At 38.6% G+C, this 17,489-nt stretch overlaps 1 protein-coding gene across 1 annotated transcript in view; it reads right to left on the bottom strand.

Moving 5' to 3' along the window:
- Notch2 (notch receptor 2) overlaps nucleotides 1-17,489 on the bottom strand; it is a 151,504-nt gene that overhangs the window by 76,782 nt on the left and 57,233 nt on the right. Inside the window, exons 3-4 of the mRNA XM_078026900.1 lie at nucleotides 8,518-8,777; nucleotides 5,311-5,646 (exon numbers count right to left, since the gene is read on the bottom strand). Of these exons, the coding sequence (XP_077883026.1) occupies nucleotides 5,311-5,646; nucleotides 8,518-8,777 (596 nt within the window). The remainder of the gene's footprint in view (nucleotides 1-5,310; nucleotides 5,647-8,517; nucleotides 8,778-17,489) is intronic.

Below are 17,489 nucleotides of genomic sequence, written 5' to 3'. Positions count from 1 at the left end.
CACATCTATGAATATACTAAGCCACTGAATTATATGCTTTGTAAAAGCAAGTTGGCATATGAATTATATCTCAATAAAGATGCTATTTATTATAAAAACAAAATATATTAGCTAATATTATTATGTATCAATGGGGTTAGAGCATCCACTAGAGATTATATACTCTAATCTCACTACTGCTACAGACAGGGAAGTGGAGGGCCACAAGGCTGAGCTGCCCATGACTAAACGGCCAGCAGGCAGGAGTCAGCACTGAACCAGAAACTCTACCCAGTTTTTGTCAGTAGTTTCCTAGGAACCCAGAGTCTCCTCTGAAACGAGCAAAAAAAAAAAAAAAAAAAGACCTTAAGTCAAAAGTTCCAACATCTGGGGCTGGAGTTGCGGCTCAGTGGTAGAGCGCTTGCCTAGCATGTGCGAGGTACTGGGTTCAATCCTCAGCACACACACCCCCTCCCCCCCCCCATAAAAATAAATAAATAAATAAATAAATAAATGGTTTTTTTAAATGAAAAAAAAAGTTCCAATGTTTGAAATACATTGCAAGGTGCTGGGTCAATCTTCAGCTCCACAAAAAAATAAATATAAATAAAGGCGTTGTGCCCAACTACAAGTAAAAAAATATATATTTAAAAAAGAAATAGAGATCCAGAACTCTTTTTGGAAATAGATAGCAAATTCTTGTAAGAAACAACCCATCCAAAAAGTGGGGGAAATGCTCTAAGAATAAGTCACACAGCAGACACTTCTAAAAAATACTTTTTAAAGTTTTTAGGGGAAAGGGAAAAAGGCCTCCAGACTTGTGGGTGGGATAGCGTGGCAAAGTCACAAAAAGGGCTCCCACAGCTGCACTAATAGGAGCCCATTTCTCAAAGCCAATTCCCGTCCTCACAAGGCCAGAAGGAGAGAAATTGAGAAAGTACATTAAAGATTGTGCTGTTATAAACTGGTGGGCCACTTCAGTGATTAAGGATGGCAGTGAGGAGGGGAGCAGACAAATCTTTAAATGTGTCATCCCACACAGAGAGCAACGTCTCTCAGGGGAGCATCAGTGTCTTTCAGGCACTGGGAGGTGTGAGGGTGGAAAGGGGCAAGGGAGAAGGGAAGATGAGATGACATAACCAAGATGCTCTTGGGCCAGGCACAAAGTCTTGGGGAAAGCGTCCATGAGAGGAATCAAAGAGCAAGGGGAATCAGGGGGTACCTAGAGCTGGACAAAAGCAAAATGACACAAGGCTACTTTTTTTTTTTTAATTTCCAAGAAAGAAATCTGCCACAAAAACAAACTTGCGAAAACATAATATCCAAGAGAAGACCACCCGATTCTGAGTGTAAAGCTGCAAGAAGGAAATATTTCTGATAGTTCTTGAGCTCAGGAATATGAGAATAGACACAAAAGCCACAAAACATGTGAAAACTGTTTTTTAATGTAGAGCGATGCCACATCTATCCAGCCTGCGAAGTGTAGGATGGTTCACAAAGGATCAACCTTCACTGATAAAGACAGGATATACCAGGCAGCTTTCTGTGAAGTTTGAAGAAAAAATTATAGAAGAATAAATAGATGTGAGAGAAAAAGAAAAGGGAAAGTACACTGAGAACTGTCCAATCCAACTCTGAACTCACAAGGGATAGCAGTAGACTCAAAACAGCCCACTGTGTTCTGATTAGTGTGTTATTTATTAAAATATCCACAGACATAAAGCCAGCCTAACACATTCTCTCCCAATTGGTTGGCTGGAAACCAAAATACTGGGAGTCAATGATCCAATAATTTATTGTTCTTGTGTTAAAATTACTGCAGCTGTACATCAGACACTAGAAAGGCAATATGTGAATCAATGGAAGGGTAACTGATGTGATACAGCAATCTGTATACGGGGTAAAGTTGGGAGTTCATAACCCGCTTGAATCAAACTGTGAAATATGATGTATTAAGAACTGTGTAAGGTTTTGAACGACCAACAATAAAAAAAAAAAAATGCATGTTAATATTTTTAAACATTTAAAAAAAAAAAAAAAAAATTACTGCAGCTGGGTGCCCTCCTCAGGGTTTCCTCTACTAAGGGCTTCACATGATGGAAGCTTACGAAGGGTCCAGATTATTAACAGCTGCTGATCCAAGGAGACTATGGAATGTGGTTCCTTGATTCCATTCTACTAGTTCCCTCTTAAAGATAGCCTTTTTTCCTCTCTGTGGAGAAACATATTTTCCATGTCACACCAGATGAGTCATTTTTGCAGTTTTGATTCCTTCCCAATGAGTCCTACAATAATACTAAAATCAACTCTCAGTGACCACAGTATCCTTTGCAGGAAAAGAATTTTAACTTAACCATTTAAAGATAATCACTAACTTACATGCTATTCACCAACTTGAGTTGAAAAACACACCAAATTTCTTCCTTTTTTATTTTAAATTTATTTATTTATTCTAATTTATTATACATGACAGCAGAATGTATTTCAATTTACATTACACATATAGAACACAATTTTTCATGTCTCTGGTTGTTCACAAAGTAGAGTCACACCATCCATATCTTCATACATGTACTTGGTATGTACTTCATACATGTACTTCATACATAATAATGATGTCCATCTCATTCTACCAACTTTCCTACCCACATACTCTCTCCCTTCCCCTCCCTCCTCTTTGCCCTATCTAGAATTCCTCCATTCCTCCCATGGTTCCCCCTACCCCCATTATGGATCAGCAAAGCCAGGCTCAGTCTAGGATGCCTGATACCAGGAAGAAAATGAGAAGCCCAGAGTCGCATACTCCATTATGGTGACCTGACACTGCACTCAAACAGTTGGTCAGTCAAGAAGTGTGTGCAGGCCTCTTAGGTTTCAGGAGATGTTTTTAAAAGGTGTTTGGGGTACTTGAGGGAGCAAAAACAAAGATCCAGCTTTCATTCTGGAGACAGGAGGAGGCAATAGGATTTGGAAAAGATAAAACGATAAACAATAGGCAAAATGAAGTAAATTACATAGCAAAAATTATATAGTAAGAAGATAAGTGTCACAGAAAAATAAAACAAAAAGTAGACCAAGGTCAGTAATTAAGGAAGGGGGCTGGGAAGTGCAAAGACTTGGAATGTGGTAAAAAGCAACCATTTCTTGAAAAGTTTCAGGAGCCTACCCTCTCCTGTATCAGCTCTGCAACTTTGGGTAAATTTACTTAACACGACCAAATTTCAGTCACTTCACATGAGAAACTCAAAAAATAACTCCTAATCCCAAGGATTTTGTGTTTAATTACACTAATGGGTGTGAAAGTACCTGGCGGTACCTAACTCAAAAGGTTTTAAATAAATGTTGCTTTATCTTTGCCCAATCTTCTCCCTGCTTAAATCCCCTCAGCATCCCCCAACACACCATCAGTGAATGACAAGCAGAACGTGAAGAGAGCCAAAATCTCACTCCCTAGCCCACCAGCCCTGGCAGCAACTTGGCTGAGGAATGCCTGGTTATTTCCTTTCTCAAGGAAGAGATGCTATTCTTGTTTGACAGATCTCTTCCTGGACACACTCTCAGAATTCCCTAAGGTTCTTATCGAGGTTAATGGAAAACAATGCAGAGACAATGGGAGTGAATAATCACTCTCTCTTAGCTAAAGACTTCCTTTATTGACTTCTCTGACTTCCTCTCAAAATTTTGCTGCCAAATCAACCTACTGTTCTAGGCAACTATTAAAAGTAATTTTCTTAAAACTGAAAACAGTATCTAAACTTCAACCATAAATCACACTAACCTCAATTACTACCCACTTAGACCATTACATATTAGACTACTAGAATGTTTGCAATATTAAAATATTTATAAAACTAAATTGTTTATATTTCTATTTCTGTCTCTAGCCCTGAAAATGCAAACAAATACAGGAGTGAGGGATATCTTTTAGTTAGTCCTTCTGCAAGATAATGTGGATGACAGAAATATTATGATAATAAACATCTACTTAGTAGAGAATGATAACATTATTCTTTATTGAAAGAGAAACTAAAAGCAATACACATAGTATATTCTTACGACCTAAATGATAAAAAGTTTTCATTGCAACTAGTAGCAGTGTCTTGTGTTACTATACCCCAAACACATAACAGTACCTAGAACATAGCAGAGAGTCAAGAAATTTTTACTAAATGAAATGAATAAATTACTATTTGGTCTTATACTGAGGACCAACCTATGACCCTTAACTCCCAAAAGATAAAACACACAAACCCATTTTATGTGAACCATATCCACAACACCACAGTCTAAGATTCCCACTCTGAAACAGTGACTAGAACAACTTCTTTTTGAGACCATTCTGCTTACTTAGCACATTATTCCCCCCACACACACAGGCAGTTTTCCTTCTTTTGTTTTTGTTCTAAGGATATTTGTATAAAAACAGGATCCTTGTTGCTTAGTAATTCATTTGCTCCAGCTGTTTATGCTCTGTTCCCAATCAAAATTCTTGGTTTTCAGCCTCCTCATCACTTGTTTAAGAAGTAAAGTGATCTGGCCATTTGCTCCTCCCTGCCAAGGAACACCAGCCTGGAGCTTCCAGACCTTGCTGCTCCATTTTTGCCATCTACCTTGGGTTACCTTGTGCTCTAAGGCACTTCTACCAGCCCAGAGGATGACAAAGTATTTACTTAGTCTCTCATACATTATCTACCAGAGGCCATCAAAAAGTACCTATTGATTAACAGAGGACCCCCCTCCTAGCTTCAAAATTCTCCAGCCTCAAGATAGAGTAGGGTTACCCCCAAATCAGGGAAGGTATATGGGTTAGGGTTCTGAAGACCAAACCTTCAGGGAAAATCACATATAGGAGGGTGGATACGTTCAAATTATAGTGAATTACTCAATCAGAGGCAAAAGCATATGGGAAAGTTGTCTACCTACTCTTATTAGTGTCACTATAATTTAAAGTACTTTATTAACCATGCATACATATTTTCCAATGTCTAATTCTCATTGTGTTCTTCTCCACTCCAGATTTGCCTGTCCCTTTCCCAGAACTCTATTTCTCTTATATCTTCTGTTTCTCCAGAAGGGACAATAAACAATTTCCTAGCCACTCATCATCATAAACCTTGACATGTTAAATTACCCCCTGCTCAGTTTATAGACCACAGTGGGCCCATAAAATTCCTCCCTCACGAGCAAGCCACCTCTCACAAAATCCTCACTTCCATTTTTCCCTGCTTTAGTACACTTCCTAAAGGAACAACTGAACCACACTCACTGACTTCCACCTCCTTCTTGCAATTGATTTGTTTCCCAATCCTAGGACAGTAGGGAGTTCCTTACCTGGAAGGCAGTTGCACTCAAAAGTGAAGTCACCAGTCTGCCGGCAGGTGCCTCCATTGACACAGGGGGAGGGTGCACAGGGCACATAGGGGCTGTCACAATGTTGGCCTGTGAAGCCTTGGGGGCACTGACACTGGTAGGAACCAGGTAGGTTGAGGCAGGTGCCACCATGCTGGCACCGTCCTGGTATGTCACACTCGTTGACATCAGTTTCACACTTCTGCCCTGTGAAGCCTGTGAGACATTTGCAGGAGAACTGGTTGGCTACAGTGGTACAGGTACTTCCATTTGCACATGGATGAGACAGGCAGGCATCAGTCCACTGGCACAGCTTTCCTACAGGGGAGAAGAGAACTTAGTACTTTTCATATAATCAGGAGCCAGCCCCAGCTTCAAAACCCCTCTCCCACCCAAGAAGTGACTGCAGGAGTTCTTGCATGGAGATCCTCAAGCTCTTTGATTTTATGGAAGAACAAATCATAGCTTCCTCAAGATTGTCTGATACAAGGGTCCTTTTCAGAAACTCTCCAAGGCCCATAGATGAGACTCAAAGATGTCATGGATAGAGCACATAAGGGGACCACATTGTCATACGAAGCCCAATCCTGAAGGATTACACTGGTCCCTGTGACTAGGGTCTGATCCATCCGTTCTCACACCTCCCTGTCTTTGCACAAGCTGCTCCTCCTTTTAGAATGCCAGCTTCTGTTTTGATTATTTAGTGAACTCTTCCCTTATCTTAACAACTTTGCTCAACAGTTACCTCCTCTATAAAGTCATTCTTAAATGCCCCCCAACACCACAGCTCTGCTCTTTCCTTCCATTATAAACAGCTGCCACACCAACAGGGGCTAGGTCCCCCTAGTATAGTCTCAAGTTATTTTACTGAATACATAAAATGTACTGATATTTTCCCCAACAAGTTACTAAAGAGGCCTCTTAGGTCAATATTACTTCTATTTCCTTTAAACACAATATACTATCCATTCTGGGAAACATTTTGTTAATATGTGGTCTTAATATAGGTACTGCTTGATATGTTTGGAGATGGTGAAGGATCCCTGGCCTCCAATGTGTCAGAAAAAATAGAAGCTGTCACGAGGACAGGTGTCTGAAAAGGTAACTTCTGTGGAGTCTTCCAGACAGAAAAACACCAGGAGTAGGGGGACTCTGCCAGGCTAAATGCCAAGGTATCTGTCCACAGGAAGCAGAGCACATTCTTGAGAGAGGGAGAAAGGGAAAGAGAAACAGAAATATGCCCAAACTTTTAGTAAATCTGGTATTCATATGACTTTTTTGTTTACATTACCCTAAGTCTTATTTTTTAAGCTACAGATGAGAACTCCCTGGTTTTGTTAATAATCCAACTGGCTGTCCAAATCTTTGACCCCACAGAAAAGCAAATGAGAGACATGACAGCTTTGCTAAAAGGAGAAAAGTCATGATATGTGAGAAATGTCACACAGAAATGCTCTCTGCTTATCAAAGAATGCCAAACCAAAAGGGAAAGGACCAATATAGAGTTAGGCACAGCACATATATCTCAGGTGCTGAGCAGAAAGAAAATGAAGGAACTGCGATTTTGGGCCTATTTTTTCCCTTCATTTTGCTGAGAGGTATGTATTATAGCAGAAAGGGACATAAATGTTTATTTCTGGAGACCACAGATATCAGGGTGCCTGCCCACAACTGAAACAGAAATGTCTTTTAACTTAGATTCCCACATGTACTATGTACAGGCACTAACTTGTTTCCCTTGCTTCTTAGTCTGGGTGTAGATGAGCTAACAAGATCTAACTAGGTGAGGGTGAAGGGCTCTCACAAAAACCAAAAGGATGAACTCAACCTGTGGAGAATGGTCCTCCTTTTCTCAATTTAATAAATAACAAATTTTCTGAATTTAATAAATACCAATGGAAAAAAGCTAAGATCTACCTCTGAAGAAACCAAATCTATTCAGGTAAGAGACATGTAAAAAATCAATTACAGTAAAATGTGACATTAAAATAATCAAACTGTAACTAACTGCCTAAAGCAAACATGAAAGGGTCACTAAGACAAATCAGGCAATCACCAATCGTAGAGAAGAACAGAAGAACACTCCAGGAAACCACATGGAAGCAACAGGAAGTATGACATCTCTAAGAAATGATGAAAATATAAGTGTGACCAAACCTAGATGCTTGTGAGATAGTGAGACTATGAAAAGATGTGAGGCATACACTGTGATGAGCCAAAGTAGCCAAGTAAAGAGTTTACAGTTCATTCTGTGGATGGCAAAAATTCATAAGACACTACAAAGAGGTGAGTTTGTTAAATCTGCATTTATAGCTAAAGCTACAATATGATGGATGAATGAAATGAAGCGAGAAAATTAGTTAAGGAACTACTTTACCAATCTAGGTGAGGGATACCATAACACACACCTACAGAATAGCAGAGCAACTAGAGAGGAGTAAAAGTGAGAAATGATTCAGAGGCTGGCAGGTAACAGGATCTTAAGAGGGTGCAGACAAGGAGAGAGTTTCTAGTCTTAATATTTGGAATATGTATTGGTGTCACTTACTTATATCAACATGCTAAGTTTGAGGTTCTCGGAATATTTCTAAGGAAAAATGCAACAGGTAGTTAGAACAGGAGTCTGAATGTTTGAGTTGGGGCAGAGGAACAGGGATGACTGTGAGAGACACTGGCAACTAACAAAGATGATGACAGCTGTTGAAGCAACTGAAGAAACTGAGATTCCTCAGGGCGAGCTGTGATATCATTCCAAATAGGATTTCAGGAAACGTGAAAATTTAACAGATAAAGACAAAACAATGTAGAGAAAGAGAGAGAGAGAGAGAGACTATGAATGAATCAGAGCTCACAAAACCAGAGAAGTCAGTGTCCTGAATGTCTAAACAGCAGACATTTTAAGAAGGAAGTAATCATGACTTTCCTTCTGGTGACAGTGACTTTCCTTTAGTGAATTTGCTTTGATCCCCAATCCTGACATAAACACTTTATGTAGTCAAATATGCCTAAGTATTTGACCATTTTTCTTTCTCCTTTTCCACTCCTTAAAAACTCTCAAACAGAAGTTGAGGATAGTTCCTTATCGTAATGCTGGGAGACCCTACAGGAGCCAGACACTATGATCTAAAGATGCAAAATAAAGGTACCTGCTAAGAGTAGGAAAGTACAAGGTTGAGCCGCCTTTGTTACCTGTAAAACCAACTTGGCAGGTGCACTCATAGGTATCCCGGCTGAGCATGTGGCAGGTGCCTCCATTCAAGCAGGGGCGAGACACAAAGCAGGGGTGAGAGGTGGAGTACTGGCAGTCCTCGCCCGTGAACCCTGGAGCACATCGGCAGGTAGCTTTCCCCAACATGGCCTGGGCCACGCAGGTGCCACCATTCTGGCAGCGGTTCTTCTCACAGGGGTTTCGATGCTGACAATATTCCCCAAGGAAGCCCTCTGGACATCTGTAGGAAAAAAAAGAAGAGTCCCTGAAAACATCTGATGCCTCGTAAGTACAAAAACTGATAGTAAGTAATGTGGTTCATCTGAGTAATACTAAATTGTGAATCAAGAGACTGAAGGCACAAGTTATAGAACTGCCTCACTTTAGGAGAAGGAGTACTTAGAGAACTTTACCACATACTACCTGGTCCTTCCAACTCTTGACAGGTGACAGAACACAAGGCAGATGATCCAGCAGAGTCTGCCACCACAGTGAGTCAGCATGACCCTTACTCAAAGGCAAAATACACTACAGCTTTGTTCATGTAGGTACAAGCTGGAATGATGTGATTGCCCATAGAGCACTGTTGATACCTGTTTGCTTAAAATCATTAACTTTCTCATTTTTTAAATCGATTTTATTTTTTAAATACATGACAGCGGAATGCATTACAGTTCTTATTTCACATAGAGCACAATTTTTCATATTTCTATTTGTATATAAAGTATGTTCACACCAATTCATGTCTTTATACTTTGGATAATATCCATCACATTCCATCATCATGTCTAACCCCCTCCCCCTCCCACTCCTCTGCCCTATCTAGAGTTCGTCACCTTATATCAGAGAAAACATTCGGCATTTGTTTTTTGGGGGGGATTGGCTAACTTCGCTTAGCATTAACTATGCCCTTTGATAGGATTACAATGTTCACATGATAATGCATGGAATCAACACTCTTATTCCTCCAATTTAAAATATATAAGACACCATGTACTTTTTCGAAATTAAGTATCAAGAAATAGTAAATTCTTTCTCATTGCCGCTTAAACACCAGCTTTCTGGGTTAAATTCGGGTAATTGATTGCAATAGAGAAAAGGGGAAGGAGGTACAGGAACAGGGAAGGGTTCAAAAGGGCATTCTAAAACCTGTTAATATACAAGTGGCAGGTTTTTAAGTCAAGAAGGCATGAAATAAAACTAAAATGACAAAATATCTAAAATTCCATATAAACACCATAATGAACGAGGAAAATAACTGAAGAACAACATTCTATAACATTTTTCACATTAGGGCATTAAGGAAGATTTTTATATGCCACCTCTTAATTTATATGATGTATAACTGCTCTAAATTGGGAGTAATATTTTGACAATTTTTTTCTAAACAACATCAAATAGGCATGGGAAATTTGAAATTTCATATGAAGAGATTAAGTGGGACATCAAAGAAGTATTTAAAAAAACACAAAGACTTTGATTCTTAAGTATAAATTTTTCTATTTGGCTGGAAACCCAGATATTTGGTTCAAACTATTTCTCCATTTTACTCTTTGGAGCACAGAGAACTGAATGCAAAAGGCTGTTCCACCATTATGTCAAAGATAACACATTTAGATCAAACTCTAAATCTGACCCCCTACACCAGCTCCTGTCTTGTCTTCCTGTGCAGAATTACTGGGTGATTCTCCTAATCACATAGACCTAAAACACTGGGGTCTAGTTGAATTCATTCCTGGTTCCACTGATCATATCCAAGACATTTCATTAGATATTGGTTGGCCAGCTGAGGTCTTCAGGGGCCAAAGTTATTGAGAAAAAAAGATAGGTCAGCTATTAGGGAACTAAGACAGTACACTAGCTAAAAAGGGCTTGGAGGAGAAAACAGAGCCGGTCAACAGCTAGAGCAACAGTGATGTAACTGGCCACAGCCTCCTCACCCCTTCCTGAAGCTGTGTACAGAAAACATGGCAGAGGAAGAGCAGTGAGGGCTCTGAGCACCTTCATGAGAAAGTCAAGCCAGAAACAAGGAAGCAGCAAAGGAAAGTTCACAGCACTTGGTAAAGGTGACAGTAAAGAGTCTGTACCTCAGAAGGTGAGAAGGTCTTGTCCCAGTGCCCGTGACCTTCCTGGGTAAATTACTATCACCTCTATTCTCTCACATCTTAAAATAGTTAAGAAAGCTACCTCATTCTGGCAGTATGAGAACTGAACAAAGTCAAGTATGTGAAAAACCATGAGTATTAAAAAGCTTTACAAATGAGAAACATTTTTTTCTCTCCTTTGTGTGTACTAAGAAAAATATGATGCCTTATCCAAAATCACAGCTTGATTTGATAATAGAGTTTTGTTTTTGTTTTGTTTGTTGTTTCTGAAGTAGAGGAGCAAAGAGTACCACTATGGCATAGCTAAAGTTAACCCTGAGTTATATTATTAAAAGCACTTGCAGCTTATTCAAGCAATGTGTTATGGATGATGTTAAAAACTGCAACACAATTCTCATTTACAGTGACAGTCCTTCAGGCATTAGGCCTGGCTTGGCTCTCCCATGTGGGAATTATTCACCTTTTGAATAACAGCAAACTTCTAAACCTGGGTGGGCTCTGACCAGATTTTCTCCTAAATGTTATACCACTCCTAAAACTACCATATGGCATCTGCCAAGAGAATACAAATTTATTTAAATTTTAACATCATAAATACACAATGAAAACAAGGTTCCCAGGAAAACAAAAATGGAACAAGGCATGAAAGTTTCTGGAACTAAACAAAAATATTTCTGAATTATCTGTTTCTAGGGTTTAAGCCACATTGTTGCTTCCAACCAAATATGAAAAAATAAATTTCAACTAAGACATGTTGAAGAAACCAGTCAAGTAGAGACTGGTAAAGCACACTAGCTCCCAGGTCTAATTTGACCAACTGTTCTGTTTTTGTATGGCCTGTGAACTAAAAATGGTTTTTATATTTTTAAATGGTTGGAAAATATTAAAACAATAATATTTTGTGGCATTCAAAAATTATATAAAATTCAAATTTCAGTGTCCATAAATAGTCCTATTGGAGCACAGCCATATTCATTCACCCATGACTGCTCTTGCACTTCAACGACAGAGTGAAATAGCTGCAAAGAGACCACAGGGCCCACAAAAATAGTACTCTCTGGTACTTTACATAAAGTCTGCCAACTCTAAGCAAAAATATATGGAGTTTATCAATAGCATTAATATTCTAATTAATAATGATGTTAATGATGATGAAGAATATTCTCCTACTGATTTCCTCAATGAAAATTAACTCATAATGTTTATTAATTCTTGCAAAAACATAAGTAAACACTTATTATGTACCAGGCAGCTTTCTAGTAGTCATCTCTCTGTATCCACAGGCTCTATACCAATGTATTCAACCAATTATGGATTAAAAATATATGAAAAAATGGTGCTTATACTGAAAGTGTTCAGAATTTTTGTGTCACTATTTCCTAAATGAATAGTGGAACAACTACTTACATAGCATTTATATTGTATTAGGTATAATAAGTAATCTAGAGATGACTTAAAGTATAAATGAGGATGTTTGTAGGTTATATGAAAATACTATGCTGTTTTATATAAAGGACTTGAGCATACAGATATGGGTATAGACAGGGCAGGAGTGGAGGGGTGTCCTGGAACCTATTCCCCATAAATACTGAGGGACAACTGACCAGGAAGATACTTGCACTCAAGGAGTTGAAATTCTCATAGGGAATACAAAAATAAAAATCTGTAAGTAAAAGATATTTATATGTTAGGTGTAGTATATGCTATTAAGAAAAATAAAACAGGAAATGATGAAGTTAGGCATAGGGGCATGAAGTGTTAAGGAGAGCTATTTCAGTTTTAAATAGGAAAATCAAAGATGGCCTCATTGAGAAGGCATCATTTGAGTCAAGATCCAAATGAGGTCAGGGATTAGCCATTCAAGGAACTAAGGGAAAATTGTTCAAGGCAGAGAAATACCCAATGCAAAGACTCTAAGATAGGGGAGCAGCCCTGGCCTGTTCAAGGAATGGCACAGACCTGGAGACCTCTGCTGCTATGCCAAAGGGAGTAAGAAAGAGTAGCAGAAAATAGTTAAGAGTGTAACTAGGATACAGACCAGGTGCACCCATTAGGTCACTGCAAAGAAGGATCTTAGTCTAGACTGCCAATTCCTTTTTTTCTTCTTCTTCATCAGTTATGGCCGTCTTAAAGTTGAAGTCTGGCCTGTCCTTCTCTTTTCTCTCATATGAATTCGATAGTGGTGGTGTTACTGACATGGTTTTAAATAACTACTGAAATGGACTACTCCAAAATACACTGCTCCAATTCCATGTGTTTAATGTTCTAGAAGCCATCTATCTACATCTGTATACATACTTGAAACTAAACATTTGGAAAAGACCATTTTCCCATGAAACTTTAATTCCTTCAATTTTTCTAAGGATTCCACTCACAATTTAAAGTCACTTTTAGTTGATCTCTCTAAGTTATATGTAATTTATTGCCATGTCCTGACAAGTCTTATTAACTAAATTCATATAATACCTGCTATTCGTGTTCAGTTTCCTTTTTGACACAAATTCTAATCATATTAAAAGCCTTGGGCCAAACATCTTCTTGCTGTTTCCCTACTTCTATCCATCCTTGGAATGATGGTACCTTAAGGGTGCCTTAAGATTCAGGGCACCCTAATGTAATTTTTATTCAACAAGATAATCGTTTCTAAAATATTTCTAAAAGAAGGTCACCAATCTCTGAATACAAGCATATAGCCTGATAAATGACAAATAGTAAGAATTTAGTAAGTGCTTGAAATTATAATTGTTCCTGCAGATTCTAGAATCAGACCACATGGGTTTCAATTCCAGCTAAATCATGGGCAGCATGCTAGGCCTTCCTGTTGTAAAACAGATTTAATAACAGCACCTACCTCACAGGGTTTTTAAATCACTGCAAAGCAGTTAGAATACCACCTAGCACATATGAAAAACCATGTATTTGTTAGGTATGGGCTCGCTGCTTCAACAGAACAGTCTTCAGTTTTTCCATTATCAGAAATCCCTTTCTTTTTTAAGTCTGAAATTCTGCCTCCTCTCCTAGGTATGTACCCTCTGCCTCCCCTCCCAGGTATGTTCCCTCTGCCTCCTTTCCAAGGTAACTGAAAGCATAACGACCTGCCCCAAGCTTGTGAACATTCTTGTTCACAGCAGCATTATTCTCAATAGTCAAAAAGTGAAAATAAACCAGATGTCCATTAGTTGATGAAGGATAAATAAAATGTGGTATGTCCATGCAATGAAATGTTATTGGATCAGGAAAAAGAATAAAGTTTTGATACATGCTGCAACATGGATGAACCTTGAAAATATCATGCTAAGAGAGAGCAGGTAGACACACACAAAAAAACTGCAAGCATGAGTCCATTCACATGAAATATCTAGAATAGGCAAATCCAGAGAGAGAGAGAAAAAAGATTAGGTTACCAGGTGCTAGGGGAAAGAGGAAATGGAGAATAACCACTAAGGAGTAGTTTCTTTGTGGGGGGCAATGAAAATGCTTTGAAATTAGACAATGGTGGAGGTCCCATAACTCTGTGAGCATACCCAAACCACTGAATTGCACATTTTAAAAGGGTGAATTTTATGGCATGTGAGTTATATCTAAATTTTAAAAAGAACAAACTCTTCCTCTCTACAATTTCTACCTACTGGCTGTCCCTGCGCTCTAGAACAAAAAGGAGCAAGACTTCTTCTCTGACACGTGGCTCTCCAAGAATCTAAAGACACTGATGCAGATTCTCTGTGTTCTTTTTTCCCAGGATTCAGTGCTTTGGACTATTCCTCAGTATAAAATCATTTCCAGGCTTCCACACCTTTTTAGTAGCTTTACTATGTTTATGATAACAACAGTAATAATAATAGTAATTATAGTAATAATAACTAATATTTTTAAGTACTTACTATGATTATATACTTGCTAAGAATTTTGAACCTTAGAAAGATTAAGATTTCACAGCTAGTAGATGCTAGAGGGAGGATCCTAGGTGTGACTCTAAAGTCCATGCATTTCATCCCTGGGTTATCCTGCACCATCTTCCAAAAATCTTTTTAAGGGCTTGGGAATGTGGCTCAGAGAGAGAGTGCTTGCCTAGCATGCATGAGGCCCTAGGATTCAATCCTTCAAAAGGAATAAAAATTTTAAAGGGTCCAAATGGAAAAAGATAATATATGTGTTCTCACCTGTGCAGTATGGAATTGAACCATCATCTCCTGATTTGGACACTGTTTCTTCTATCTCAGTCTAAAGCTATGTTCACTTTCTTAGAAGCCACAATATATTACTATGTGCTCCTGAATACATAAAAAGCTCAGAGACTTATTTCACATGACCTACTTTTGTGCCACATTTTTCTCATCCTGTACTTATATCTTATGCTTTGTAATTGGAACTATCATTTGGTTCCTTTTAAATTTGTCATGTGGAATCATTACTCCCAAGTTTCATTGATTAGGACAACATTTACAATGTATTCATATAATTACAGAATTTCAGCAGTGCACCATACCCCAGAAGCCATACCCCTGTAGCACAGATAAGGACACCAAAGCTAACTGACCTGCCCCAAGCTTATCATCTGTGAACCTAGCAATTTTTCCCAGTTTTGCATTATCTACAAATTTATCCCTATCTTTGCCTAGATCATCTGATAAAATAGTACTTCACTGAAAGCAGGCTACTAAGTCTTGCCCCAAGACTAATACCTATTCAGTCAGCAAAGTCTTCCTAACTTCATGAGCATCCCATCAACATCTCTCCACAGGGACTGTCTGGAAATTCCTGGCTGAAACATTATTACTTAAAGAATAACCTTCTCAGAAACCCATAGAATATAGGAAGTGGGTCGAGAGAGAGAGAGAAGAGGGAGGACATGGGAAAGTACTGGGGAATGAAATCTACCAAGTTATGCAATGTCCAAGTATGATTATACCACAATGAATCACACTCACATATATAATTATAATGCATTTACTAAAATAATAATAATAATAAAAGGGAGATCAGTAGAGTAGAGCAAGCAAATCAGGGGGAGGGAGGAGGGAAGGTACTAGGGAATGAGATTGATCAAATTATGTGTGTATACAAATATGACATAATGAATCCTACTATTATGTATAATTATAATGGTACAATAAAAATTAATTTTAAAAGGAATAATTCTTCTTACACATAATTTTGACCATGTCACTCTTTTGCTTGGAAACTAGCATGAGCACCCAATCTGGCAAACTGAATTTTCTTAGAATCTCTGACCTGCTTGCCTACAACCATCTACCCATCTTAACCTATAACCTAAACACTATGGATTATTTCCATGATCTAGTCTACTGTCCCCTACATAAAATCATCTAGCTGGGTGCAGTGGCATATGCCTATAATCTCAATGGCTCAGGAGGCTGAAGCAGGTTTTGGCAAGTTCAAGGCCTACCTTAGCAACCTAGTGAGGCCCTCAGCACTTTAGTATGCCCTGTCTCAAAATAAAAAATATAAAGACTGGGGATGTGGCTCAAAGGTAAAGCACTCCAGGTTAAATTCTCAGTACCAAAAAAAAATATTAACAATAAGTTTAATTCTTAAAAAATCTTCTAATTTTCGGTGAGAAATATCATACTTCCTATCTGGTATAGCTCCCATTTATGTGCCTTTCTCATCCTTTCTCAAAGATCTGCTTGAACTTTACATCTTCCAGTGAACCTCCTTCAAACCATCCACCATCCCCCAAACTCTCCAACAGCAGATGCAGTGACTTGCCTTCATTGACTCCACCCACATGGCTCTTCTTCAGTTAGGCCACTGTTCTCTTTCCTGCCTGCCTCTCTCCCACCCCCTATTAAATAGTTCTTGATGGGAAGAGCACATCTTGAAGTCCTGTGCAAGTTCCTTGAAAACCATGTCACCAAGCAACTGGTTCCAAAGCAGGTTAAATCTCATATTATGGATAAGAACAATTGCTCAGTCCAAATCTGCTACAAAATTTCCTTCCGACTCTACACTGTCCTCTACCTGGCAGAAAACAAGCCAAATCAACCCCAAGAGTCCTCCTGAGGTACAAGATTATGATCCTTCACACGCCAGGAAGCTAAGCAGAATTATGTACACAGGAAGACAGAGGAGGGATGGGTAAGTGAGATAGGAAACAAGGATCCTTCAGGATCCTTTATTTCTGGCTAAGACAGGAGATCTCCTAACTTCATTTATCCCTGTTCACCTAAAACATAAGGACAATCTATACCCTGTAAGTGTGAGTAAGAAGTAAGACTGCCTGAAAACAAGAACTTAAGTAGCTCTCTTCTTGAGATGACTTAAGTTGAGTTTGGTTAGACGCCAGGAACATGACTAGATAAATATCCAAGTTCCATTTATAATTCCACTGAGCTACTCGGGTACAAATGAAAAAGAGTCTACCTCTTCAACCAAAGAGGTATGTAAAAATTTTCCAAAAAAAAAAACAAATACAGGACTAGATTGTGGCTCAGTGGCAGAACGCTTGCCTCGGGCATGTGAGGCACTGGATTCGATCCTCAGCACCACATATAAATAAAGAAAGAAAGAAAAAAAGAAAGAAAGGTATTGTGTCTATAAACAACTAAAATATAAATATATATATAAATTTATTATATGTGTGTGTGTGTATAAAAATAACCAAGTACATCTAACAGCTGCCTTTCATTCCCAAAGCTATATGAACACCTTTCTCCTCTGCGAAACACATCAGTTACTTTAATGGTTCTCAGTGACATCCTTCTATTCCATCCCTCTTCTTAACCTTTGGAACCTGAAAGAATATGGTTTAAAGGTGACACTGTGAATGAAGAGTGGGGGGAGGGAGACTTTTTTCCCTTCAAAATAATTCTACAAATTAATCTGGA

Source organism: Ictidomys tridecemlineatus, chromosome 11 (genome assembly GCF_052094955.1).
Source record: "Ictidomys tridecemlineatus isolate mIctTri1 chromosome 11, mIctTri1.hap1, whole genome shotgun sequence".
NCBI classification, from domain to species: Eukaryota; Metazoa; Chordata; class Mammalia; order Rodentia; family Sciuridae; genus Ictidomys; species Ictidomys tridecemlineatus.
Note: the sequence above shows the minus strand (reverse complement) of the source record. Positions and strands in the feature narration are given on the sequence as shown.